General features: G+C 39.0%; 1 protein-coding gene across 1 annotated transcript in view; it reads right to left on the bottom strand.

The window, feature by feature from the left end:
* The window catches only part of LOC126177097 (alanine--glyoxylate aminotransferase-like), a 64,356-nt gene extending 37,127 nt beyond the window's left edge, over window positions 1–27,229 (bottom strand). Inside the window, exon 1 of the mRNA XM_049924352.1 lies at window positions 26,995–27,229. Coding sequence (XP_049780309.1) covers window positions 26,995–27,156 — 162 coding nt within the window. The 5' untranslated portion in view covers window positions 27,157–27,229. The remainder of the gene's footprint in view (window positions 1–26,994) is intronic.
* Between the last annotated feature and the right edge of the window lie 486 nt (window positions 27,230–27,715).

Raw genomic sequence — 27,715 nt, 5'->3', positions numbered from 1 at the left:
GGTCATGTATATTTGTTAAAAGTGGCATTGATTATTGTAACATAAAACCCATTGAACTGTTGGCTGAAGAGAAAGTTTTTGAAGTATCCGCAGTTGAACTCTCTGCATTAAAATTAATAATCATCTGCGTATATAGGAGCCCTGATGGGAACTTAAATGATTTCTGTCATCAACTAGAAGCAGCTTTAAATACTATAAAAAACTTCAACAAATCAGTGATCATATGTGGAGATTTTAATATTGATTTTCAGGAAATCTCAAAAGACCAGCAAAGCTTGATGACCCTACTGGAAACATATAACATAAAAGCCACCATAGACTCTCCTACAAGAGTTACACCAACAACTAGCTCAACAATTGATCAGATATTAATAAACACAAATGTAAATCACAATTTCTGTGCCGGAAATCTTAAAACTGGCTTCAGTGATCACTATGCACAGTTTATTGCTTTGCACACCCCAAGTGAATCAACTGAGAAAGAGGAACTTGTAAAAGAAGCAAGGAAATTCACTAACAAACAAATAAACCTTTTTGTACAGAGACTAAGTGAAGAAACTTGGTATGAAGTGTATACTTGTGAAAATACTAACACAAAGTTTGAAAAATTCATGGAAATCTTCATGTCATATTTTGAAGCTGCATTTCCATTAAAAAAGCAAAAATGTCAACCTAACTTCAAAAAGAACAAATGGATTACAACAGGTATTAGAATATCTTGTGCAGAGAAAAGAAGATTACACGACATAGCAAAGACACAGAACATGCCTCATGAATTTCATTTGTACCTGAAGAATTATAAGAGGATCCTCAAAAATGTTGTAAGGAAGGCTAAAACAATGGCAAATGACAAATACATTGAAAATTCAAAAAACAAATCTAAAGCTATAAGGGAAGTTATAAAAAATCAAACAACAAGTGAAACTAAACAATATAAAAATCTGAACTTATGTTATGAAGGACAAATGATTTCTTGCCCAACAGACATTGCAGGGACCTTCAACAAATATTTTGCAAATGTAAGTGAACAGTTGGTGAGTGGACTGGAAGAACACAACAAAATATCACCTCCATCATGCAATAGTGTGAGAAACGTGTCTTACATCTTTGTTCCTTTCACCCACAAATACTGAAGAAATTTTATCAGTTATAAAAACCTTGAAAACAGGGTACTCATGTTGAATTGATGGAATACCAGATGCAATTATTAAAAAATGCTGTCTTGCCTTAGCTGAGCCCTTGACACATTTGTGCAACAGCTCACTGGCATCAGGAACCTTCCCTTCATGCTTAAAAACAGCAAAACTGAAACCACTGTTCAAATAAGGAAATCCAGAATGTGTTTCAAATTATAGACCAATAGCCCTACTGCCTGTACTTTCAAAAATTTTAGAAAAAGTTTTTTATAAGAGATTGTCTGATTTCCTAAATAAAAATAAAATTCTCTCTCCTTCACAGCATGGCGTCAGGAAAGGCTATTCAACTGAAAGTGCAATATTTGAATTTCTTAATGAAATCTATACTAAGCTGGATGCAAGTGAGTTTGTAACAGGCATATGTCTTGATTTATCTAAAGCTTTTGACGTCATTGACCATAATGCCCTACTGCAGTAGCTTGACCAATTAGGAATTAGAGGTATATCCAATGAGTGGCTCAAGACATACCTAAGTGGTCGCAAACAGGTGGTTGAAGTGCAATATACCGACCATAACAAAATCAGCTACTACTATTCAGAATATGAAAATGTGAAATATGGCGTCCCTCAAGGATCAGTATTAGGACCCATTCTGTTTCTCCTCTATGTCAATGACCTTATGTACAACAAGTATTGCCAAACTACCCTCCAATCAGCAGATGATACAAGCTTCCTTATTAGTGGTAAAACAGAAGAAAAACTAAAAGATTCCGCTATCCAAACAATGAACAGTGTAGAATAGTGGTTCAGCTACAACAAGCTAATTATAAACAAAGAAAAGACAGTAGCACTGAACTTCTATAATGTAAAAGGAAGACACCACCCAAACATAGAAATAGAACTTAGGGACAGAGTTCTTGAAAGTGTTGACAGCACTAAATTTCTGGGACTCTGGCTCCAGAACAACACAAAATGGGAGGTACACAATGAATATTTGCAAAGAAAACTAAGCAAAACCTGTTACATGATACGGATCTTAAAAACTTGTTGCAGCAAAGCCAGCCTGTTAAATGTATACTACTCCTATGTGCATTCTGTAATTAAATATGGCATAATCTTCTGGGCAATACAACAACAAATATTAAACTTTTCAGGATGCAAAAGAGAATACTAAGAATTATTGAAGGGGTAAACAATATGAAATCATGCAGACCCATATTCAAAAAACTGCCATGTTCAAAAAACTTGCATATTTATCTATGAAACATCAGTTTTCATCAAACAATATATCGATAGACACCCAGATATCTTATTAAAAAATGCAGATATACATGCACACAATACAAGGCAAAAATCTGACCTTCATATGAAACAGGTGAGAACATCATTGTGCCAAAAAGGCACACTACATACTGGGATAAAGATTTTCAGTAATCTACCTAAACATATTAAATCAATAGGTAAACTCTATAGTTTTAAGGCTGAAGTAAAGGCATATTTAATTGATCATTGCTTTTACAGTCTGACAGAATATATAAAAGCCAAACAACAAAAATAAAGATGCATTATTAATATTCTACTTTGTATGTTGCCTGTAATGTTTGTTGTATTTATGAATCTTTGCTAAATTACTTCAATATCTAGTCCATAGGATTGCAATACAAACTGTATTTTATCTTGTAAATACCTAACCATGTCCAATATCCTTGTATATATTCTATACATATAGGATTTGAAGGACTAAATAAATAAAAGCTATATCAGGTGAATAAGGTGGGTGTGGCAACAATGCATACCTTAGTTCACGTAATTTTTCCATGGTGACGGCACATGTTTTTGATCCAGCATCAAGAGTTGCGGCACCCATCTTGCAGATAAATATTTCATTTATAATTATTCAGTTACAATGTGTTATACCCTTTCAGATGACGTCTGCCAAGCATGAGCAATTTCACGTACTTTGAATCGGTGATCCTCCATGACCATTTTGTGCACTTTTGCAATGATTTCTGGGGAAGTGACACATATTGGCCGACCACTGTGCGGATCATCATATAAGCACTCCCGACCAAATTTAAATTCATATGTCCACTTCCGCCCCCATGAACCACGGACCTTTCCGGCATCCTCTTGGGTAAAATATTCCGGAGGTAAAATAGTCCCCCATTCGGATCTCTGGGCGGGGACTACTCAGGAGGATGTCGTTATCAGGAGAAAGAAAACTGGCGTTCTACGGATCGGAGCATGGAATGTCAGATCCCTTAATCGGGCAGGTAGGTTAGAAAATTTAAAAAGGGAAATGGATAGGTTAAAGTTCGATATAGTGGGAATTAGTGAAGTTCGGTGGCAGGAGGAACAAGACTTCTGGTCAGGTGACTACAGGGTTATAAACACAAAGTCAAATAGGGGTAATGCAGGAGTAGGTTTAATAATGAATAGGAAAATAGGAATGTGGGTAAGCTACTACAAACAGCATAGTGAATGCATTATTGTGGCCAAGATAGATACAAAGCCCACACCTACTACAGGAGTACAAGTTTATATGCCAACTAGCTCTGCAGATGACGAAGAAATTGAAGAAATGTATGATGAAATAAAAGAAATTATTCAGATACTGAAGGGAGATGAAAATTTAATAGTCATGGGTGACTGGAATTCGAGTGTAGGAAAAGGGAGAGAAGGAAACGTAGTAGGTGAATATGGATTGGGGCTAAGAAATGAAAGAGGAAGCCGCCTGGTAGAATTTTGCACAGAGCACAACTTAATCATAGCTAACACTTGGTTTAAGAATCATGATAGAAGGTTGTATACATGGAAGAACCCTGGAAATACTAAAAGGTATCAGATAGATTATATAATGGTAAGACAGAGATTTAGGAACCAGGTTTTAAATTGTAAGACATATGCAGGGGCAGATGTGGACTCTGACCACAATCTATTGGTTACGACCTGTAGATCAAAACTGAAGAAACTGCAAAAAGGTGGGAATTTAAGCAGATGGGACCTGGATAAACTGAAAGAACCAGAGGTTGTACGGAGTTTCAGGGAGAGCATAAGGGAACAATTGACAGGAATGGGGGAAAGAAATACAGTAGAAGAAGAATGGGTAGCTTTGAGGGATGAAGTAGTGAAGGCAGCAGAGGATCAAGTAGGTAAAAAGACGAGGGCTAGTAGAAATCCTTGGGTAACAGAAGAAATATTGAATTTAATTGATGAAAGGAGAAAATATAAAAATGCAGTAACTGAAGCAGGCAAAAAGGAATACAAACGTCTCAAAAATGAGATCGACAGGAAGTGCAAAATGGCTAAGCAGGGATGGCTAGAGGACAAATGTAAGGATGTAGAGGCTTATCTCACTAGGGGTAAGATAGATACTGCCTACAGGAAAATTAAAGAGACCTTTGGAGATAAGAGAACCACTTGTATGAACATCAAGAGCTCAGATGGAAACCCAGTTCTAAGCAAAGAAGGGAAAGCAGAAAGGTGGAAGGAGTATATAGAGGGTCTATACAAGGGCAATGTACTTGAGGACAATATTCTGGAAATGGAAGAGGATGTAGATGAAGATGAAATGGGAGATACGATACTGCGTGACAGAGCACTGAAAGACCTGAGTCGAAACAAGGCCCCAGGAGTAGACAACATTCCGTTGGAACTACTGACGGCCTTGGGAGAGCCAGTCCTGAAAAAACTCTACCATCTGGTGAGCAAGATGTATGAAACAGGCGAAATACCCTCAGACTTCAAGAAGAATATAATAATTCCAATCCCAAAGAAAGCAGGTGTTGACAGATGTGAAAATTACCGAACAATCAGTTTAATAAGCCACAGCTGCAAAATACTAACACGAATTCTTTACAGATGAATGGAAAAACTAGTAGAAGCCGACCTCGGGGAAGATCAGTTTGGATTCCGTAGAAATACTGGAAAACGTGAGATAATACTGACCTTACGACTTATCTTAAAAGAAAGATTAAGGAAAGGTAAACCTACGTTTCTAGCATTTGTAGACTTAGATAAAGCTTTTGACAATGTTGCCTGAATACTCTCTTTCAAATTCTAAAGGTGGCAGGGGTAAAATACAGAGAGCGAAAGGCTATTTACAATTTGTACCGAAACCAGATGGCAGTTATAAGAGTCGAGGGACATGAAAGGGAAGCAGTGGTTGGGAAGGGAGTAAGACAAGGTTGTAGCCTCTCCCAAATGTTATTCAATCTGTATATTGAGCAAGCAGTAAAGGAAACAAAAGAAAAATTCGGAGTAGGTATAGAGAAGAAATAAAAACTTTGAGCTTCGCCGATGACATTGTAACTCTGTCAGAGACAGCAAAGGACTTGGAAGAACAGTTGAACGGAATGGATGGTGTCTTGAAGGGAGGATATAAGTTGAACATCAACAAAAGCAAAAAGAGGATAATGGAATGTAGTCGAATTAAGTCGGGTGATGTTGAGGGAATTAGATTAGGAAGTGAGATACTTAAAGTAGTAAAGGAATTTTGCTATTTGGGGAGCAAAATAACTGATGATGGTCGAAGTAGAGAGGATATAAAATGTAGACTGGCAATGGCAAGGAAATCATTTCTGAAGAAGAGAAATTTGTTAACATCGAGTATAGATTTAAGTGTCAGGAAGCCATTTCTGAAAGTATTTGTATGGAGTGTAGCCATGTATGGAAGTGAAACATGGACGGTAAATAGTTTGGACAAGAAGAGAATAGAAGCTTTCAAAATGTGGTGCTACAGAAGAATGCTGAAGATTAGATGGATAGATCACATAACTAATGAGGAAGTATTGAATAGGATTGGGGAGAAGAGATGTTTGTGGCACAACTTGACCAGAAGAAGGGATCGGTTGGTAGGACATGTTCTGAGGCATCAAGGGATCACCGATTTAGTATTGGAGGGCAGCGTGTAGAGTAAAAATCATAGGGGGAGACCAAGAGATGAGTACACTAAGCAGATTCAGAAGGATGTAGGTTGCAGTAGGTACTGGGAGATGAAGAAGCTTGCACAGGATAGAGTAGCATGGAGAGCTGCATCAAACCAGTCTCAAGACTGAAGACCACAACAACAACAACATGTCCACTTGGCAACAGTTGAATATGAAGGACCAGAGTGCCCCATTGTATTGTGAAAATTGGCATGAATGTCCTTTGCTCCGTAAATCACTGTGTGGGAACAACAACAGAGCAATGTCACCATCACAACTCTCTTCCAAGAGCACTGATGTGGCATGTGTTTGCAGGCAACAGACCAATGAATATCATGAGAACAGCTCGTTGTGCTAGCACTGACCTCTTGTGGTGTTTCCGAGAACTTTTCAAACCACCCTCGTACTTTTGAACATGTTTCCCAACTGTCTTGAGGAGCTAGTTTGGCATCCAACACATAATGGAAGTATCTTGGACTTTGTAGCTACAACCAGGCCAGACCTTATAGATGGTGTCAGTACAGAGATGAGGATTAGTGATAATGAACGTCATCATAGCAACTATGGTTATGAAGGTTAATAAATCAGTCAAGTGGTCTAGGAGAAAGAGCAGATAGGCAGTGTCAACATCTCTCTTAGACAATGAGCTGCAGTCATTTAGTTCCAGAATGATGGCCATAGAGGAATTATGGGCAAAGTTTAAACAGATTGTAAATCATGCTCTGTACAAGTATGTGCCCAAGAAGTGGTTAAGGACAGAAAAGACCCATCATGGTTTAATAACGAAACTCGGAAAATGCTGAGGAAGCAAAGGCTGTAGCACTCTTGGTCCAAAAGAACAAATGCAAATGACGATAAGCAAAGATTAGTAAAGATTTGTGCGTCTGCAAAAAGATCTATGTGTGAAGCATGCAAGAGTTACCACAGTCATATCTTGTCTAAAGATCTGGTGGAGAACCCGAAAAAATTCTGGTCGTATGTGAAATCACTGAGTGGGCGTAAGGCTTCCATCCAGTCACTTGTTGGTCAGTCTGGTTTGACTGTAGAAGATAGCAAAAGGAAGGCCAAAGTTTTAAATTCCTATTTCAGAAATTGTTCACGCAGGAGAATAGTACAAACTTGCTGTCATCTGATGATGATGATAATAATGATGTTTGGTTTGTGGGGCACTCAACTGCGCAGTTATCAGCGCCTGTACAAAGTCCCAATCTTTACACAGTCCAATATAGAGACTTTCACAAATGATGATGAAATGATAAGGACAACACAAACACCCAGTCCCCAGGCAGAGAAAATCAGCAACCCAGCTGGGAATCGAACCCGGGACCCCATTATCAAGAGGCGTACTGTCATCTGATCATTGCACAGACTCCCCTATGGATAACATAGTAATAAGTATCTCTGATGCACAGAAATAACTGAAAGACAAAAATCAAACAATGGAAAATACAGGATGGAATGTAACAATACTGTGAAAAGGAAAGTAGCTACTCACCATATTAGCAGAGATGCTGAATCGCAGATAGGCACAACGAAAAGACTGTCACAAATATAGCTTTCGGTCTGTAAGGCCTTCATCAAAATTAGATGACAAACACACACATACACATTCATGCAAATTCAACTCACACACACATGACTCATCATGTGTGTCTGAGTTGCGTTTGCGTGAGTGTGTATGTGGGTGTGTTTGTCGTCTAATTTTGATGAAGGCCTTACAGACCAAAAGCTATATTTGTGACAGTCTTTTTGTTGTGCCTCTATGCGACTCAGCATCTCCACTATATGGTGATAGCAACTTTCCTTTTCACAATATTGAAACAACTGAAAGAGTTTAAAACAATTAAGTCACCAGGTCCAGATGGAATCCCAATTCAGTTTTACAAAGAGTACTCTATTTCATTGGCCCCTTGCTCAGTTTGCATTTATCGCAAATCTCTTAATGAGCACCAAGTGCCAAGCAACTGGAACAAAGCACAGATGACTACTGTATGTAAGAAAATTAAAGAAAAGACACACCAAATTATAGATCAACGTCCTTAACATAAGATTGCAGCAGAATTGTAGAGCATATTCTAAGTTCGAATATAATATATTTCCTAGAGACCAAAAAGCCCATTCCCACAATTCAGCATGGCTTTAGAAAGCAACGCTCATGCAAAACCCAGCTTGCTCTTTTCTCATATGATATACCGTGAACCGTGGATAAAGGACACTATGCTGAGTCCATATTTCTAGATTTCAGAAAAGTATTCAACACCGTAACCCACTGCAGACTGTTAACTAAGGTAAGTGCATACAGAATAGGCTCACAAACATGTGACTGGTGTAAAGACTTCTTAAATAATAGAACCCAGTGTGTTGTCCTTGACTGAAAGTGTTCAGCAGAGACTGGGTGAAAATCAGGAATGGCCAAGGCAAGTGGGATAGGACCATTGCTATTTTCTATATACATAAACGATCCAGCAGACAGAATGGGCAGTAATCTGTGGTTGTTTGCCAATGATATTATAGTGTACAGGAAGGTGTTGAAAATAAGTGAGTGTAGATTGATACAAGATGACATAGGTAAAATTTGTAGTTGGTTTGATTAATTACTGTAGAAAAATGTAAGTTAGCAAGGATGAATAGGGAAAACAATCCCATAATGTTCGGATACAGCATTAGTAGCATCCTGCTTGACACATTCACATCATTTAAACATCTGGGCATAATGCTGGAAAACAGTATGAAATGGAATGAGCATGAGAGGCTTGTGGTAGGGAAGGTGAATGGCCAACTTCAGTTATTGGGAGAATTTTAGGAAAGTGCATTTCATCTGTAAAGGAGACCACATATAGGACACTAGTGCAACCTATTCTTGAGTACTGCTTGAGTGTTTGGGATCCACACTACGTTGGATTGAAAGAAGACATCAAAGCAATTCATAGGTGAGCTGCTAGACTTGTTACTGGTAGGTTTGATCAGCATGGAAGTGTTACCAACATGCCTCAGGAGCTCAAATGGGAATCCCTGGATGGAAGGAGACATTCATTTCGAAGAAATTTTAGAGAAACAGCATTTGAAGCTGACTACAGAAAGATCCTACTGCCGCCAACATACATTTTGTATGGGGATGAGAAAGATTAGATACAAGAAATTAGGGTTCATATAGAGTCATATAGACAATCATATACCTAAAAACAAAGATGATGTGACTTACCAAATGAAAGTGCTGGCAGGTCGACAGACACACAAACTAACACAAACATACACACAAAATTCAAGCTTTCGCAACAAACTGTTGCCTCATCAGGAAAGAGGAAAGGAGAGGGAAAGACGAAAGGATGTGGGTTTTAAGGGAGAGGGTAAGGAGTCATTCCAGTTCCGGGAGCGGAAAGACTTACCTTAGGGGGAAAAAAGGACGGGTATACACTCGCACACACACACATATATCCATCCACACATATACAGACACAAGCAGACATATGTCTGCTTGTGTCTGTATATGTGTCTGTATATGTGTGGATGGATATATGTGTGTGTGTGCGCGAGTGTATACCCGTCCTTTTTTCCCCCTAAGGTAAGTCTTTCCGCTCCCGGGACTGGAATGCTCCTTACCCTCTCCCTTAAAACCCACATCCTTTCGTCTTTCCCTCTCCTTCCCTCTTTCCTGATGAGGCAACAGTTTGTTGCGAAAGCTTGAATTTCGTGTGTATGTTTGTGTTAGTTTGTGTGTCTGTCGACCTGCCAGCACTTTCATTTGGTAAGTCACATCATCTTTGTTTTTAGGTATATTTTTCCTTCGTGGAATGTTTCCTTATATTATAACCATATAGACAATCATTTATACCTCGCTCTATCTGTGAGTGGAACAGGAAAGGAAATGACTAGTTGTGGTACAGCATACCCTCCACCAAACACCATATGGTGGCTTGTGGAATATGTATGTAGATGTAGATGCAGAACACAAGGAAATAGTGAGCTGAGCATCACTAAGTTCCAACAACGTACCTATCACAGGTGGAGATACGGAGAAGCAAATCCAAACTGAAAACTTTTTTATCCACTGGTCAAAAGAATTAGGGGAACATGACTTTGGGCTTTTACCATACTCCATTGAGCAATAATTGAGTACTGGGTATGTTACCAAATTATACCTTTATCTTTCACAACAAAAAAATCATTTCATCCTCGACTGCTTACATAAAAAGAACTGAAATGTCTGACAGGTGTCAAAAACGAAGTGGAAACAATCATTCATCCCATCACCCCAGGTACTTTTCGTTGAACTCTGAGAGCTTCAATAATGTGTATGCCCTCTGTGAGAGTTTATCACTGCCTGACATCTATGTAACATGCTTCGTATAAGTCTACAGAAGTCAGCCTGTGTTATCCACTCCCATTCTAATAAGACTATAACAACTGATTTTAGCCCAAGAGAGTAATTACTAAATTTTGTGCTATTCTGAACCACACGAGGATTTAAAATATTAACTTAACAAAACATTGTGAAGGATGACCAATGAAAATGTTTCTTGGTGGGGACAGAAGAGTGGTGGAAGAGACCCGAGAGTTGGTCCTTTGTGACAAAAGCAGACAGAACATTTTCATATGTGGAACATCACCACTGTGTGTGGGTGAGATATGGGATGGCTGTGCCAGCTGGCAAGCACTCTTTGGCGTAGTCTGGCAAAGAAGGGACATGATGCCTGTCTCAACTGAGACTCCAACTGCAGATATTGTGTCCAGTGGAGACTCTACTCAAAATTACTGGCTAATTCACCTATCCTGCAAAGATTACATGGGTACTAATCTCTGAAGTAATGATGGCTGCCACTTTCTGTACCACATAGAGGAAGTAACCACCACCATCTTGTAAAACAATCTCTTGATATTGAAAGACTTGCTTGAAGGACCTTTTTGCAAGGCTGAACATAAATTAATCTCCAATTAGCTATTAAAACAGACAAATGCCTGTACCTTAAATATGCTTGCATGTTTGTAGAATGACACGTTGACTGTCATGTTGTGTCAGTTAGCTCTCTGTCAGTGTGTAAGCAGCATATGATTGAAATGGATGGTGTTATTGTGTCACTCACCTGTCATGAGGTACATTCTGTCACACAGTTCCTGCAAGCAGAAAGAGTCAGTGCCACCAAGAGTCACTGTCGATTGTGTCATGTATATGGGGCTGGGAATATAAGTGAATGTTGTTGTGAGGGAGTGGTGCAGAAAATTCAAGGCTGGTTGCACATAGTCCATGATGAAATTGGTTGAAGAAGACATTCAGATGTGTCAGGTGAACTAGTGCATCATGCTGATGAAATTGCGGATGTCGGATGTTGGTTCACAACTTCCAAACTTTCTCAAGATGTACCTCAGAGTTCAAGGACAACCCTTTTCAACATTGTCACATAGAGGTAGTGTTACCATAAGGTTCACAAAACTGAAAGAATAGATTCTATCCACAGATTCCTTCTGTTCCACGTGACTGGGGATGACATGGGTGCAGTACATGAACCCTGAAACTGAGAAACTTTTCAGACATAATACACACTCATTCTCCAAGTCAGCTCAAAAAATTCAAGTAGAACCCGTCACAAATTCCCGTTACAAATTTTTGGGACCACAAAGGAATTTTCACGAAAGACTTCATGAGAGTAAAAAGTGTGAATAGTGTGACATCACAAGTTCATTCTGAGACTCTTCCAAAACTCTGAATGTCAATCCAAAACAAATGATGCTGGATGATTCTCATAGGAATCATTCTCCTTCATGATAATGTGCAACCACATCATGTGAATCATACTAAGGAAAAACTCACACTTTTTGCCTGGCAAATTTTTCAACATACTTCCTATAGAATGAGATTTTCACTCTGCAGCGGAGTGTGCGCTGATATGAAACTTCCTGGCAGATTAAAACTGTGTGCCCGACCGAGACTCGAACTCGGGACCTTTGCCTTTCGCGGGCAAGTGCTCTACCAACTGAGCTACCGAAGCACGACTCACGTCCGGTACTCACAGCTTTACTTCTGCCAGTATCTCATCTCCTACCTTCCAGACTTTACAGAAGCTCTCCTGCAAAACTTGCACACAGTTTTAATCTGCCAGGAAGTTTCATATCAGTGCACACTCCACTGCAGAGTGAAAATCTCATTCTGGAAACATCCCCCAGGCTGTGGCTAAGCCATGTCTCCGCAATATCCTTTCTTTCAGGAGTGCTAGTTCTGCAAGTTTCGCAAGAGAGCTTCTGTAAAGTTTGGAAGGTAGGAGACGAGATACTGGCAGAAGTAAAGCTGTGAGTACCGGGCATGAGTCGTGCTTCGGTAGCTCAGTTGGTAGAGCACTTGCCCGCGAAAGGCAAAGGTCCCGAGTTCGAGTCTCGGTCAGGCACACAGTTTTAATCTGCCAGGAAGTTTCATATCAGCGCACACTCTGCTGCAGAGTAAAAATCTCATTCTGGAAACATCTCCCAGGCTGTGGCTAAGCCATGTCTCCGCAATATCCTTTCTTTCAGGAGTGCTAGTTCTGCAAGTTTCGCAAGAGAGCTTCTGTAAAGTTTGGAAGGTAGGAGACGAGATACTGGCAGAAGTAAAGCTGTGAGTACTGGGCGTGAGTCGTGCTTTCGTAGCTCAGTTGGTAGAGCACTTGCCCGCGAAAGGCAAAGGTCCCGAGTTCGAGTCTCGGTCGGGCACACAGTTTTAATCTGCCAGGAAGTTTCATACTTCCTATAGTTTGGATTTGGCACCAGGAGATTTTCATCTCTTCCTTAAGATGAAGATCTGGCTGGTTACTCCATACTTCACAACAGACAAAGAGCACAAGGCTGCTGTCAACAACTGGCTGAAGCACCTGGTGGCACCAATCTTTGGAGATGGGATTAATAACTGGTGTCACGTTATGACAAATGTTTTAGTTTGGGTGATGACTATGGAGTGAAGTAATAAAACATGTAAGTATAGACTGTATACAAAAAATTACCAGTTTTTTCTTTTTTTAATAGCCAGTTTTTATGAACAGCTTTTGTATTAAATGATCTTAACACTGTAGCAGTGTTTCAGAATTTCATTAACATAAGCTACCATGTTTGCTGAGAATATACAATTGTTAGAAGATATTTGAACCTATGAGCTATTAAATCCCTAAGTCATTGCAAATTTTTGACTTCATCCCCATTGAGAACTTTCTTCCAGAGAATTTAATGGGAAATGATATCAGAGTAGGTAGGGAACTCAGTTTTAAAAGAATAGGTCATCACACACAGAATAGATTGTACACAATAAAATAGTTCATAATGTGAGGTAACATCCATGGTATACAGTCACTGTAAAGCAACTTCTAAAGAAAAAGATATCAATGCACAATAGGTGTAAGACAAAGTGTAGGGCTGTTGAATAAAACACATTTTGCTGTCCAGAGAACAATGTGTAATGTCTTCAATAACTACCATAGCAGACTATTGACAAGTGATCTTGCACAGAAACCCAAGAAATTCTGACCATATGTAAAAGCTGTTAGTGGCACCAAAGTTAGTGTCCAGTCCCTAGCAAATGAGACAGGAACTGAAATTGAGGGGAGCAAAGCAAAAGCTGAGATGCTTAACTCTGTTTTCAAGTTTTCCTTTACAAATGAAGACCCAGGAGAATTGCCTCAATTTAATCCCTATACCACTGGAAAGATGAATGAAATAAGTATCAGTGTCAGTGGTGTTGAGAAACAGCTGAAATCGTTACAATTGAACAAGCTCCCGCACCCGATGGAATCCCTGTCAGATATTATACTGAATTTGCAGCCAAGTTTGCCCCTCTTCTAACTATAATCTATCATAGATCACTTAAACAAAAGCCCATGCCCAGTTCTTGGAAAAAGGGTACAGGTCATATCCATCTACAAGAAGGGTGGTGTAAGTGATTCATAAAACTACTGTCCAGTATTCTTGACATCAATTTGTTGTAGAATCTTATAACATAACGTGAGCTCAAACAGACTGATGTATCTTGAACAGAGTGACTTCCTCAATGTCAACCAGCATGGACTTCAAAAACATTGATCAAGTGAAACTCAATTCGCACTTTTCTCACATGACATACTGAATGCTTTGGATCAAGGCAACCAGGTAGATGCTCTATTTCTCCATTTCTGAAAAGCATTTGACTCAGTACCACACCTACTCTTATTGTCAACAGTACAGTCAAGCGGGGTATCAAGTGAAATTTTTGACTGGATTGAGGACTTTTTGGAGAGAGGACACAACATGTTTTCTCGGATGGAGAGTCATCGTCAAATGTAGAAGTAACTTCTGTGTGTCCCAGGGAAGTGTGTTGTGACCCTTGCTGTTCACATCATATATTTCTGACCTTGCAGACAATATTAATAGTAAAATCAGGCTTCTGCAGATGGTGCAGTTATCTCTAATGAAGTACTAGCTGCATAAATATTCAGTCATATCTTGATAAGATTTCAAAGTGATGCAGAGATAGGCAACTTGCTTTAAATGTTCAGAAATCTACAATTTTGCCCTTCACAAAGTGAAAAAAAATAATATCCTATGACTTTAATATCAATGAGTCACTATTGGAATCAACCACTGATACAAAAACCTGGATGTAGCTCTTTGTAGGGATATGAAATGAAATGATCACATAGATTCAGCCATGGGTAAAGCAGGTGGCAGACTTTAGTTTATTGGTAGAATACTGCAGAGGTGCAGTCAATCTACAAAAGACATTGCTTACAAATCTCTCATGTGACTGATTATAGACCATTGCTTAGGTGTGTGGGACCTATATCAGACAGGACTAACAGGGGATATTGAATAAATACAGAACAGGATAGCACAAATGGTCACAGGTTTGTTTAATCCATGAGAGAGTGTCACAGAGATACGGAAGGAACTGAGCTGGAAGACTCTTGAAGATAGAGGTAAACTATCCCAAAAAAGTCTATTAACAAAGTTTCAAGAACTGGCTTTAAATGATTACTCTAGGAGTATACTACAACCCCCTAAATATTGCTCACATAGGGACAATGAAGAGAAGATCAGAATAATTAGTGCACACACAGAGGCATTCAAACAAGCATCTTCCCACCCTCCATGAGATTAGATTAGATTAGATTAGTTTTTCGTTCCATAGATCTGTGCTGAGGAGGTCCTCGTGGATGTGGAACATGTCATTTTTTTTAAGCTGAAATAAAAATACTAATAGTATGAATATATACAATAAATCATTTGTTTCTATTAAAAAATTCGTCAATGGAGTAGAAGGAGTTGGCCACTAGTAAGTCTTTCAGGCTCCTTTTAAACTGGTCTTGTGAATGGAACAGGAAGAAACCCTAACAGCTGGTACAATGTGACATACCCTCTGCCATAGACCTCACAGTGGTTTGCAGAGTATAGATGCAGATGTAGATGTAGAGCTCACTGAACTCAGTGCTACCGAGACAACTCAGCTAAATAGACTTTCTGACTACATATAACTGTAACCAGCATAATTTCAAATAACAGACTTAACAGCTTCAACTGCCTTTTGGTTGATGAACTCTGTCACTGTTGTGACTCATACTTGGGTCATAGATACTTAATTACTATTTTTTCTCATTAATATCTCAAGAGAGAAATTAATAAGAAACTTATTTTTTGTCTTGTTCATGTATGTGTTTGGTTCAGCTTTTCCATTAAGTTTTGACTCATCCACAATGTTCTTGATCAAAGCATTGTGTTCAGAGCCCATGTTAATGTGAGATAGTGGACGAAATACTTAATGTTTTACTTCACAAGTGCCTCCGACAAATCAGTGTCACACAGTGGAATATAAATGGGATATAATGGGTGTGGCCATGGCTAATACAACCCTAGAAGACCAGTGCTGCTGCCAAGCATTACAATGCAAACTCAGAGGAAATGACATGTCTCGCAAAATATTGTCAGCAGGATCTTACCCAATAATTAGGACGTTTACATACACATATAAATGATTACTCTGCAATTCACAGTTAAGTGCTGGCAGAGGTTTTATTAAAATACCATCAAGTTGCTTCTCTACCATTCTAATCTCTAAAAGCATGCTGGAAAAAGAAACACTTAAATCTTTCAGTGTGAGTTCCAATTTCTCTTATATTATTACTATGCTCAGTTCTCTCTATGCAGGTGGGTGCCAACAAAATATTTTCACACTCTTGGGAGAAAGTTGTTGATTGAAATTTCATGAAGAGAGCCTGCAGCAGGGAAAAACACCTTTGTTTTAATGACTGCCATCTCAATTTGTGTATCATATCTGCAGCACTTTCTCCCTTATTTCACAGTAATACCAAATGAGCTGCCCTCCTTTGAACTTTTTCAATGTTCTCCAACAGTCCTATCTGATGCGGATCCAAGACCGCACAGCAGTGCTCCAGAAGAGGGCGAACAATCATACTGTAAGAAGTTTCTTTAGTAAACCTGCTAGTTTTCTAAGTGTTCCACCAATAAATCACAGTCTGTGGTTTGCTTTCCCCACAACATTATCTACGTGACTGTTCCAATTTAAGTTATTTGTAATTGTAATCCCTAAGTATTTAGTGCTGATGTAGATGACTTCACACTTTTCATGAGTTTAATAAAGTGCCACTTTTTGCAGCTTGCAGTTATCATTCTAAATCTTTTTGCAATTCATTTTTATCATCTGATGACTTTAAATGATGGTAAATGACAGCATCATCTGCAAACAATCTACGAGGGCTGCTCAGATTATCTCCTAAATTATTTATGTAAATCAAGAACAACAAAGCACCCAGAACACTTTCTTGACAAATACCAAATATTATTTCTATTTTACTCTAAGACTTTCCATCAGTTATTATGAACTATGACCTTTCTGACAGGAAGTCATGAATCCAGTCACACAACTGAGATAATACTCCATAGGCCCGCAGTTTAATAATAAGTCACTTGTGAGGAGCAGTGTCAAAAGCCTTCTGGAAATATAAAAATATGGGATCAATTTGATGTTCTCTGTCAATAGCACTCATTACTTCATGAGAATAAACAGCTTGTTGTGTCCCACAAGAATGATACTTTCTGAATCTGTGTTGGTTATTTGTCAAGTAATCATTTTCTTCTAGGTGATTCACAAGGGCGAGCATAGTATATGTTCCAAAATTGTACTGGAAATTGATGTTAGTGATATGGGTCTGTAATTCAGCATTTTAAGTGGGTATTGGTGTGACATGTGGAACTTTTCTCTCTTTGGGTACAGATCTTTCTACAAGCAAGTGGTTTTGTATGATTGCTAAGTATGGAGCTATTGTATCAGCATACTCTGAAAGGAACCTGACTGGTATACAATTTGGACCAGAAGCTTTTCTTTTGTTACATGTTTTAATTTCTAAATTATTCATGTTGGCAGTTGTTCTTGATTCTAGTACTGGAATATTTACTTTGTCTTCTTTTGTGAAGGAATTTCAGAAAATCCGGTTCAGTAACTCTGCTTTAGTGGCACTGTCAGCAATAACATCACCATTGTTGTCACACAGTAAAGGTACTGGTTGCATCTTGGCTCTAGCGTACTTCGCATATGAACAGAACCTCTTTGGGTTTTCTGCAAGATATTGAGACATTGTGGAAACTATTACAAACACCTCGCATTAAAGTTCATGTTAAATTTCAAGATTCTGAAAAACCTTGCCAACCTTGGGGATTTTGCACCTTTTTCATTGATTCTGCAATAGTGTTCTGACCTGTTTTGTGTATGATGGGGAACAATACCATCTCTTATTAATTTATTTGGTATATATCTCTCGTCTGCTGTCAATACTATTTCTTTGAATTTAAACCACATCTGATCTACACTTACATAGCCAGATTGGAAGAAGTGGAGACAGTCCTTTAGGGAGGTGTTCAGCAAATTCTTATCTGATTTCTTTAAATAGATTTATTTGCATTTATTTTTGGTGGATTTGGATGTTATGATATTCAGTCTAGCTACAACAACTGTGTGGTCACTAATCCCTTTTTCTGTCATCATGCTCCCGATTTGGTCAGGATTCTTTGTTGCTAAGAGGTCAAGTTTGTTTTTGAAAACATTTACACTTCAAGTGGACTCCTGTAATAGTTGTTCAAAATAATTTTCTGAGAAGGTATTCAGTATGATTTCAGATAATATTTTGTGCCTGCCACTGACTTTAAACATGTATTTTTGCCAACATATCAAGGGTAGACTGAGATCATCACAAACTATAACTTAATGAGTGGGGTAACTATTTGAAATGAGACTCAAGTTTTCTTTGAATTGGTCAGCAACTGAATCATCTGTGTCATGGGGTTGGTAAAAGGAACCAGTTATTAATTTATTCTGGTTGTCAAGTATAACCTCTACCCACACTAATTCATAGGAACTATCAACTTCAGTTTCACTATAAGGTAAACTACGTCCAACAGCAATGAGCAGTCCACCACCATTGGTATTTAATCTATTCTTACTGAATTTTGGTTGAATTTATTTCCAGCTTTCCATACCTGGTTTCTATTCTCATTCTGCGTTCGTCCTGCACCGTTTGAAACTGAAGCTCTTTCTGCTGTTTCCCAAGACCCTCTAACCTAAAGAAGTCCAAGTCCCTCCACATAGCCTCTGCTACACACATAGCCACTTCCTGTGTAGTGGACTGTTGACTATTTAATGGAACCTAGAGACCCACCACCCTATGGTGCAAATCAAGGAATCTGCAACATACATGGTTGCAGAACCCTCTGAGCCTCTGACTGAAACCCTCCACTCTGTTCCAACGGACCATAGTCGGTCCTGTCGATGATGCTACAGATGGTGAGCTCTGCCTTCATCTTGCAAGCAAGACTGGCAGTCTTCACTACTTCAGCTAGGTTCCTGAAACTACAGAAAACCTCTGCCGCTCAGAGCGCAAGCAGAGGAGGGTCTGGCTGGAGTAGTGCAGTGGAGCAGGTGTGTTGTGTGATGTTCCCGCGAGTTCAAGTAGCTTTTGAGATGATGGTTGAGGTAGCCCTTATGTTATTGAATTTCGTACTGCTTTAGAAACAAAGTTCACTATTAATTTCAGCCACTAATTAACTTTCAATTTTCCGGTTTTATTAATTCTTTTGCTAAATTAAGTCCGACTGTAGCGAAATTTATTACTTCTGACAAACATTCAGTTTTCACACAACATGTGTCATCCTTAAGTTGCCACACTTTTAGTGCTGATTAAATGTGCAATAACCTTTCTTTTTCAGTTATTATAGTAGTTGTCCATGGGACTGGCGACCGTAATTTTCCCCAAATCTCAAATATCTAATTACTGCTAGTTAATTGTTAATGTAACGGCCGCACATTTACTTTCTTTATTAACTTCACCCCTTTTCAAAATTAATTCCCACCAGTTTTATTTGCATTTTTCCTTTCATTTAGATGTAACCCTTTCCTCCCTCTTTACCGACAGATTGACTTCGGTGACGATTGCTTTTCCCAAATTTCCATTAGGTACACGCGGTTTAATTTTTCACTGTCATTAAGGTCAATAAGTGAGGAGGAGGTTACAGCCTCCTTCGCAGCCATAGCCTTGAGGGACCCCATTATGCTCCTAATGTTAGAACTCCCAACTACCACCAGTCCCACCCTCTGTGATTGCCCAGACCTTGCAGGCAAGAAGATTCCTCTGGAACAGAGGAGAAACTTCATCTGGCTAGGGATAAGCCACAGATAGTGCCTGAAACCCATTCGTCACATGGACCACGGAGGCCGCCTTAAGGGACCCCATTATGCTCCTAATGTTAGAATTCCCAACTACCACCAGTCCCACCCTCTGTGATTGCCCAGACCTTGCAGGCAAGAAGATTCCTCTGGAACAGAGGAGAAACTTCATCTGGCTAGGGATAAGCCACAGATAGTGCCTGAAACCCATTCGTCACATGGACCACGGAGGCCGCCTTAAGGGACCCCATTATGCTCCTAATGCTAGAATTCCCAACTACCACCAGTCCCACCCTCTGTGATTGCCCAGATCTTGCAGGCAAGAAGATTCCTCCGGAACAGAGGAGAAACTTCATCTGGCTAGGGATAAGCCACAGATAGTGCCTGAAACCCTTTCGTCACATGGACCACAGAGGCCGCCTTAAGGGACCCCATTATGCTCCTAATGTTAGAACTCCCAACTACCAGCAGTCCCACCCTCTGTGATTGCCCAGACCTTGCAGGCAAGAAGATTCCTCCAGAACAGAGGAGAAACTTCATCTGGCTAGGGATACGCCACAGATAGTGCCTGAAACTCATTTGTCACATGGACCACGGAGGCCACCCAATGAGCCTATTGGATGGTCCTTCACTACTGGCCACAGCTTGCAATGACTTTTCTCCACCATGGGTGATGTATCAACCTCAGTGTGGGCATTATCAGGAGTAGCCACATTAGTAGACCAATCGGGGGACACACGGGTTTGGCTGGACGTTCCTCAGATCACCCCATCTGGCTCCCCACAGTGATGCCCATCAGCAACAGTCTCAAGCTGTGTGACCAAAGCCACCGCCACCTGGAAATGTGAGTGATGGGTCACCAACTCTGCTCACATCCGAACATAGCAATCACAGTTACTAACCATACTCAACACAGCCTGATAAAAAGTTGAAACTAAAGAACACTGACGAAATGTAAAGCAAGTTGCTTCTTATGAGCAGCTGTGTCAACTCAAAGCACTGTGATGGGCTGTTGCTGCTATGAGAGCTATCACTTGCCTGGGAAATCTAACTACTATAAGCGACTCTTGAAACACAAAACAGACACATAGTGCAATGCACAAAGGTGACCAGTGCACCTATACACAAAGCACGTGCTGATCCTGTGAAAGTGTTTCTCAAGCACATGTGTAAAGTTACAGACATGGGTTCATTGAAAGAAAGGACAAGGCTTACGGAAAGCTCACTCTATATTTATCATGAAACTATGTTATGCCTTAAAATCATAACTCACTTAAGAACTTAATATTATAATTTCCATGCACGTGCATAATGAAGTAGAAGTGCTTTGACTTACATCAGTTTCCGTTAGGAGCTATTGCTATTGCCTACACTTTCTCTCTGTTTCCCATGTGAATCCAGTTTATAATTCCTCTTCTTTATATCTGAATATTATAGCCTATATTCTGAATATTACTCATACAGACTCTAATGACTATGTTCTGTAAGCACCTTGTAGGATAGAAATAATATCATTTGTGTTGCATGCAAAAGTCTTATTGGTTGTCCCTGCCTCAGTTTATGTGCCCGAACACTAACTATGAATGTGACTATAGCAAACAGTATTGACTTCGTTTTATTTCATCAACTGGAAAAAGACCATTGAAGGAAGCAAAATATGCCAAACACATCCGTACCAGACATGGTCAGAAAAATAATGGAAGAGGCTTACAGCTCGTTCACAGCCAACACTTTAACCCTCAGCTTTCCAAAATCTCAAATTATGCAGATCCAAAAAATAAAAATGGCTGAAAGTTACCAGAATCAGAGATCAATGGGCATACTCTGCATGACACTCAAAGTTCCAGGGTATACAGATGGATAATAAACTAAGGTGCAACCAGCCTATTGATAAGTCAATCAAAAAGCTCAGTTCTGCCTGCTTTGTACTCAGAGATTTCTCTTACTGTGTTGACCTCCAGACAAGACTATCATACTTTCACTCAGTTCTTTCCTATGGCATAATCTTCTGGGGCATTGCAACTAAGGTGAAAAAGATGTTTATTCTACAGAGGTGTGCAATAAGAATATTGTGTTAAGCTGATAACCAAACATTTTGCTGAAGCCTCTTCAGGAACCTAGGGGTCCTTACATTTACATTCCAATACATACATTCCGTAATGACATTTGTGCTTAATAACAAGAGTGAACTTAGCAATTCACAACCACACTACTAGAAGCGGAAATAATTTTAGCTAAATATGATCATTAGGACTATCCTGAATGAAATACAAACTGATTCATGCAGAAAAGCCTTTTGCATGCTAAAAACACTGACATTTCCATCCATATACATATAGAGAAAAATAATTTAATTAACGAAAGGCAATACATAACTAGAAAAAATGCAGATGTTCATTCATGTGACACAAGAAATAAAGACCCGCTGAGAAGTACACTGCAGAGATTGAGAGATCTTGAAAACAGTCCTCAGTACTCAGGTGTGCAACTGACAAAGAGTCTTCCAAAGAGTCTACATGACAGCATGAGTGGACAGACATTATAAGAAACTTCCAAAGGATTATTTAGTACAAAAAGAATTTTATGTAGAGGTTTGTATGTGTAAATGATGAGGAATGTTTTTATTACCTGTACATATTCATTGTAACCACCTGAATAATTGTATGGATCATATTTTTTTTGTATGACTGTTGTGAAATCACCTGAGTTAAAGAACATGTAAACAACTTTAAGATCTAAATATAAATCAAAAGCAAAATTTTATACAACATTACTATCACATTTGCCAATTTGATGTTTTGTATTGTAATATGGAGATTCAATGTTTTAAGACATTAAATTAAGTTGATTTGTCCTATATTACAAGTTCAGACTCTGTACAATACATAATCAAATATTCTGGTACAAAAATCTGTGACAGGTTTCCAGTGGACAGCAGGCAGGAAATTGAAAAATCCCCCTATGTTTAACAATATTTCTGAATACTTGGCTCAGAAATGTACACTACGTGATCAAAATTATCTGGACACCAGGCTCAAAATGCCTTACAAGTCTTTGGCACCCTCTGTCGGTAATGCTGGAATTCAATATGGTGTTGGCCCACTCATAGCCTTGATGACAGCTTCCACTTTCACAGGCATACATTCAATCAGGTGCTGAAACGTTTCTTGGGGAATGGCAGCCCATTCTTCATGGAGTGCTTCACTGAGGAGAGTTATAGATGTCAGTCAGTGAGACTAGTATGAAGTCGGCATTCCAAAACATCCCAAAGGGACTCAAAGTCAGGACTCTGTGCAGGCCAGTCCATTACAGGGATGTTATTGTCATGTAACCGTTCCATCACATGCCGTACATTATGAACAGGTGCTTGATCGTGTTGAAAGATGCAATCGCAATCCCCGAATTGCTCTTCAACAGTGGGAAGCAAGAAGGTGCTTAAAACATCAATGTAAGCCTATGCTATGATAATGCACACAGAACAACAAGGGGTGCAAGCTCCCTCCACGAAAAACACGACCACACCATAACATCACCATCTCCGAATTTTACTGTTGGCACTACACGTGCTGGCAGCTGATTTTCACTGGGCATTCGCCATACCCACACACTGCTATCAGATCACCATATTGTGTACCATGATTCATCACTCCACACAACATTTTTCCACTGTTTCATCATCCAATGTTTACACTCCTCACAACAAGCAAAGCGTCATTTGGCAGGCGTGATGCGTGGCTTATGAGCAGCTGCTCAAGCATGAAATCTAAGTTTCCTAATCTCCCACCTAGCTGTCATAGTACTTGCAGTGAATACTGATGCAATTTGGAATTCCTGTGTGGTGGACTGGATAGATGTCTGCCTATTAGACATTATGATCCTCTTCAGCTGTCAGTGGCCTATGTCAGTCAACAGATGAGGTCAGCCTGTACACTTTGTCGTGTACATGTCACTTCATGTTTCCACTTAACTATTACATCAGGAACAGTGGGCCTAGGGACGTTCAGGAGTGTGGAAATCTCACATACAGATGTATGACACAAGTGACACCCAATCACTTGACCATGTTTGAAGTCCATGAGTTCTGCAGAGAGCCCCATTCTGCTCTCTCATGATGTCTAATGATTACTGAGGTCGGTGATACAGAGTACCTGGCAGTAGGTGGCAGCACAGTGCACGTAATATGAAAAACGTATGTTTTTGGGGGTGTCTGGATGCTTTTGATCACATAGTGTAATTTCCGCCTAACTGTAATACTTGTACCAGATAGATTCTGAGGTTTCCAGTACATAGACAGCTAATGGTCATCTCTGTTAACTTCTGTGGCATTTTTCAAAGTAGCTGTTTTTCTCTTAACACACGTATATAAAGTAACCTAGAAGTAAATGCCATAACTATCAGTTTCAGCAATGGAAAGTCCAGGAATGAATAGCAATAATATCACAAAAAGGGCAGATTGCTGCTCACCACATAGAGGAGATACTGAGTCACAGACAGGCGCAACAAAAAGATTGCTATACATTTGAGCTTTCAGCCAAAAGGCCTTCTTCTGCAGTAGAAAACAAACATACATTCATACAAGCACAACACTCTCACACGACCAATGTCTCTGGCCTGTGCAACCTTTTTGTTGTGCCTGTCTGTCTCCTTTATAAGTTTACTAAAACTTTTTAGGGATGCTCATGACCCCATGACCTCTTTCTCTCCCTCCCCACCCAGCACCAATCCTGAATCCACACCTGCTATCTGCTGAGGTGGGTCTTTCATGCCATTAAGGAGCTGTGAACTTACACAGAGTCCAACAAGATTTATTTAATTATTGTGCAAGGGCAGCTTTCAGTCCAAATCAGTTTCTTCCATATTATGTGCACACTACGCAGGCTTGATATAGGATAATTCCAGAAAGGTGATGCAGATAAATGATTTGTGAAGCACTGATGCTAGGGCAGAATTGTGCAGAGAGGTGGAAGAACTGAACCTGAGTATGGATCATATCCAAAACTTAAAGGACAGAAATGGTGAATGTCTGAACTGTATTTGACACTTGTCTGGATGAATGAATCTCAAAGCACCCAGAGAGTGATGACATGACCTGAACCAATAGCAGTCATTGTTATTATGAAAAGGGTGACTACATTTACAAAACAAAGTCAGGCTTGTGATGAACATACAATAAGCATTGAGACACTGAAACAAAGTTCCTACTGCCTGCTCTTAAACAGTCACTTTCAGTACTGTTATGGCATTACCTCATGTTTAATGGACTGAGAATGGCTGGGGAAATCTGTAGAGCTCAGAGCAACATCTCACCACCAATGAAACGTTGATGGTGTGAAATAGTAGAGAGAAGAGATCTTGGAAGAGCTGGAGCAACTACAAAAAACAGACTAGATTTTGACCAATAGTAATGCAGTGTCGAGCATCTAAGAAAAGAAATGTGAAGTAACTAACTCTTTTTTTTTTTTTTTGTATAAAGAAATCTACACTCCCACTACAACATGATTTCTCTGGCAAACTGGTTGACAACTGTGAGGAGGCAAATTGAGTGACTGAGAATGAGATTAGGCTACAAGTGACAACAAATTTTGATACTTACACTGCTGCACAAGATATGGAGTATTCCATGACTCTGTCATAACACAAAGTTATTCCAAAATGTATATTAACACTCTTTTAGAAACACAGCATGGAGTAAAGAGTTGACATCTCTTGAATACAGTACATGAGCACAGTAAAGGTCGTTATGACACTTTGAAAGGACAATGCAATTTCAATTCTCTAGAGAGAGCTACAAGATGTACAAAGACAAAGGAAACAAGTGTTCAGGATAAGCAATGGTGACCACTTGCTCCATAATATCTGGAAATGGTCCTTGAGAGCCTTTGTTTAAAACAGCTGCAGGAAAGGTTGATGGGACTGAATTGCAGCTAAACAGTATGATTACTTTGCTTGATAAGCAAAGAAAGCTGATTTAAAAGAACAAAACATATATTTTACTATTCTCCCTATAACAAAACATGAATTAATGTATGTCACACAATTGAACTTACATAAAATTAGCTCCATGAGAAAACTCTACCTAATTTTTAAAGGCTGAAATATTTCTCCCCTCCCCCCCCCTACCCCCCACCCCCATCTCCTTAATGGAGGTAAGACAAACTATGATGTCTTACTGCATGAGCTATGATATGAAAACATTAAAGCTGTTCCAAGTTCCTTACAAACTATCTAACATGAAATAGAAGATATCCTTGTATAATTCCACTAGGAGCTTACAACCATGAGCAAGTTCAGGAAAAGAAAAGTAAAAGATGTGGAATGCAACAAATCTTGAGTATTTATGACTATTTTTCTTAAACTGAATGACACTTGCAAACTCACCACTCACCAGTCTCTTCAGACTGATGCTTGTCTTACATAGTATGACTGTTGTGTCATTAGGATAACTGCTCAGCATAGATAAACATGATGAGTGTATGAAGAGTTTAGAGACAGATTTGCATTGCAAACATCTCTCTCCCTTCATGCCAGCAAGTGAATTATGGTGTCTATTTCTTCTAATTCCAGAATTTGAACAGGCTATCTCTGGGATTAAATTACTATACTTGCATGAATTAATGATCTCACCCATGAAAGAAAGCAATGTTCTATAAATTAGGCCTGTTGCACAGAAAACTCTTCAGAAACAGATCTCACCTTTCTACGATTATATCCACCTGTGTTAGCATTAATGGGACATTGATTACAGTCTTTGCATATTATTATTGTTATTATTATTATTATTATTATTAAGTGTTTTTATATGTTTATTTATTAGCCATTCAGCACGTTTACCGTGCAGTTGGCTTCATCAAAAGACATTTTACATATCCATACAAGTATAGTTGTCACTAATTTTTACGTTATACATTATGCATATATAATATTATTATTATTACTCTTTTAGGCTGTCTTTTGGGATAATAATCCAGAAAGAACATATATAGGAAATTGTTCACTATGGAAAACTGAGCAACATACTGAGTTACGTGGGGACACAATCATACATGCCAACAAATCATCCCTTCATTCCTTCCAAAAGACTGTAGGATGTATACCAAGAAAAATTCAAAATTAATTTTACAATAATAATTCATCTCCAACTAATACACAAATGATTTTTATAGTCAAGACAAAAAATTGCAACAATGTGTCAACTGGTATGAAGTGTTAAAATGCTAATAAATCATAAAGCTCTGCTTCCTTTACTACAGTAGATTTCAGTGCCCCTTACCTGTAAGCATTCCTGATGCAAATGACCAATAACTTGTTGACTCAGAGAATGTAGAACACGAGGTGAGCAATTTGATGGTCCAGGACCCATCAACAGTTTTTTAGGTACATTTAGTGCCCTTAGCAAACTTTTTGGGGGTTCAATCATGCCACTAGGATTCATCTTTCACAGAATTGCTGTAGGTCACTTTCTTCTCAGACTCTCACCACACACTGACATATCTTTGCTCTTGAATATTTATGAAGTCTGAGACCGAGCACTTATCAGCTTGACCTGCGACCTATTTTCTGTTTACATATTGTATAACTACCCAACATTGACACTTTTTGATAAGACAGAAATAGAACTTTAACATCTACACTACTGATTACATTTCACAAGTAATGCAATTATTTGCAATTTTGTGTAAATACCAAGAAAGTCCAGAAGCACTAAACTTTCTTTGTGAAGTTTGTTGCAGACACTATGCAATAAAATTGTGTATCGTGTTCCGCATTTTATGCTGCATAGTTGTATGTGACGGTTTATATATCTGTAATAAGGAATGGTTGATTAAACAATAACATGGGACAGGTACTGAAATTAAAGTGAAAATTCAGCAAGTTTATTTATATCATCTGTTACTTCTTATGCAGTGTTGTCTCATTACCCTTGTAGATTGAAAAATGAAGACATGTTCAGTTACTTCAACAAAACATTGTTTCTTTTTCCATAACTTACA

This window comes from Schistocerca cancellata, chromosome 3 (assembly GCF_023864275.1).
Source record: "Schistocerca cancellata isolate TAMUIC-IGC-003103 chromosome 3, iqSchCanc2.1, whole genome shotgun sequence".
Lineage (NCBI taxonomy): Eukaryota > Metazoa > Arthropoda > Insecta > Orthoptera > Acrididae > Schistocerca > Schistocerca cancellata.
The sequence above is the reverse complement of the archived record's forward strand: the minus strand, read 5'-3'. Positions and strand labels throughout refer to the sequence as shown.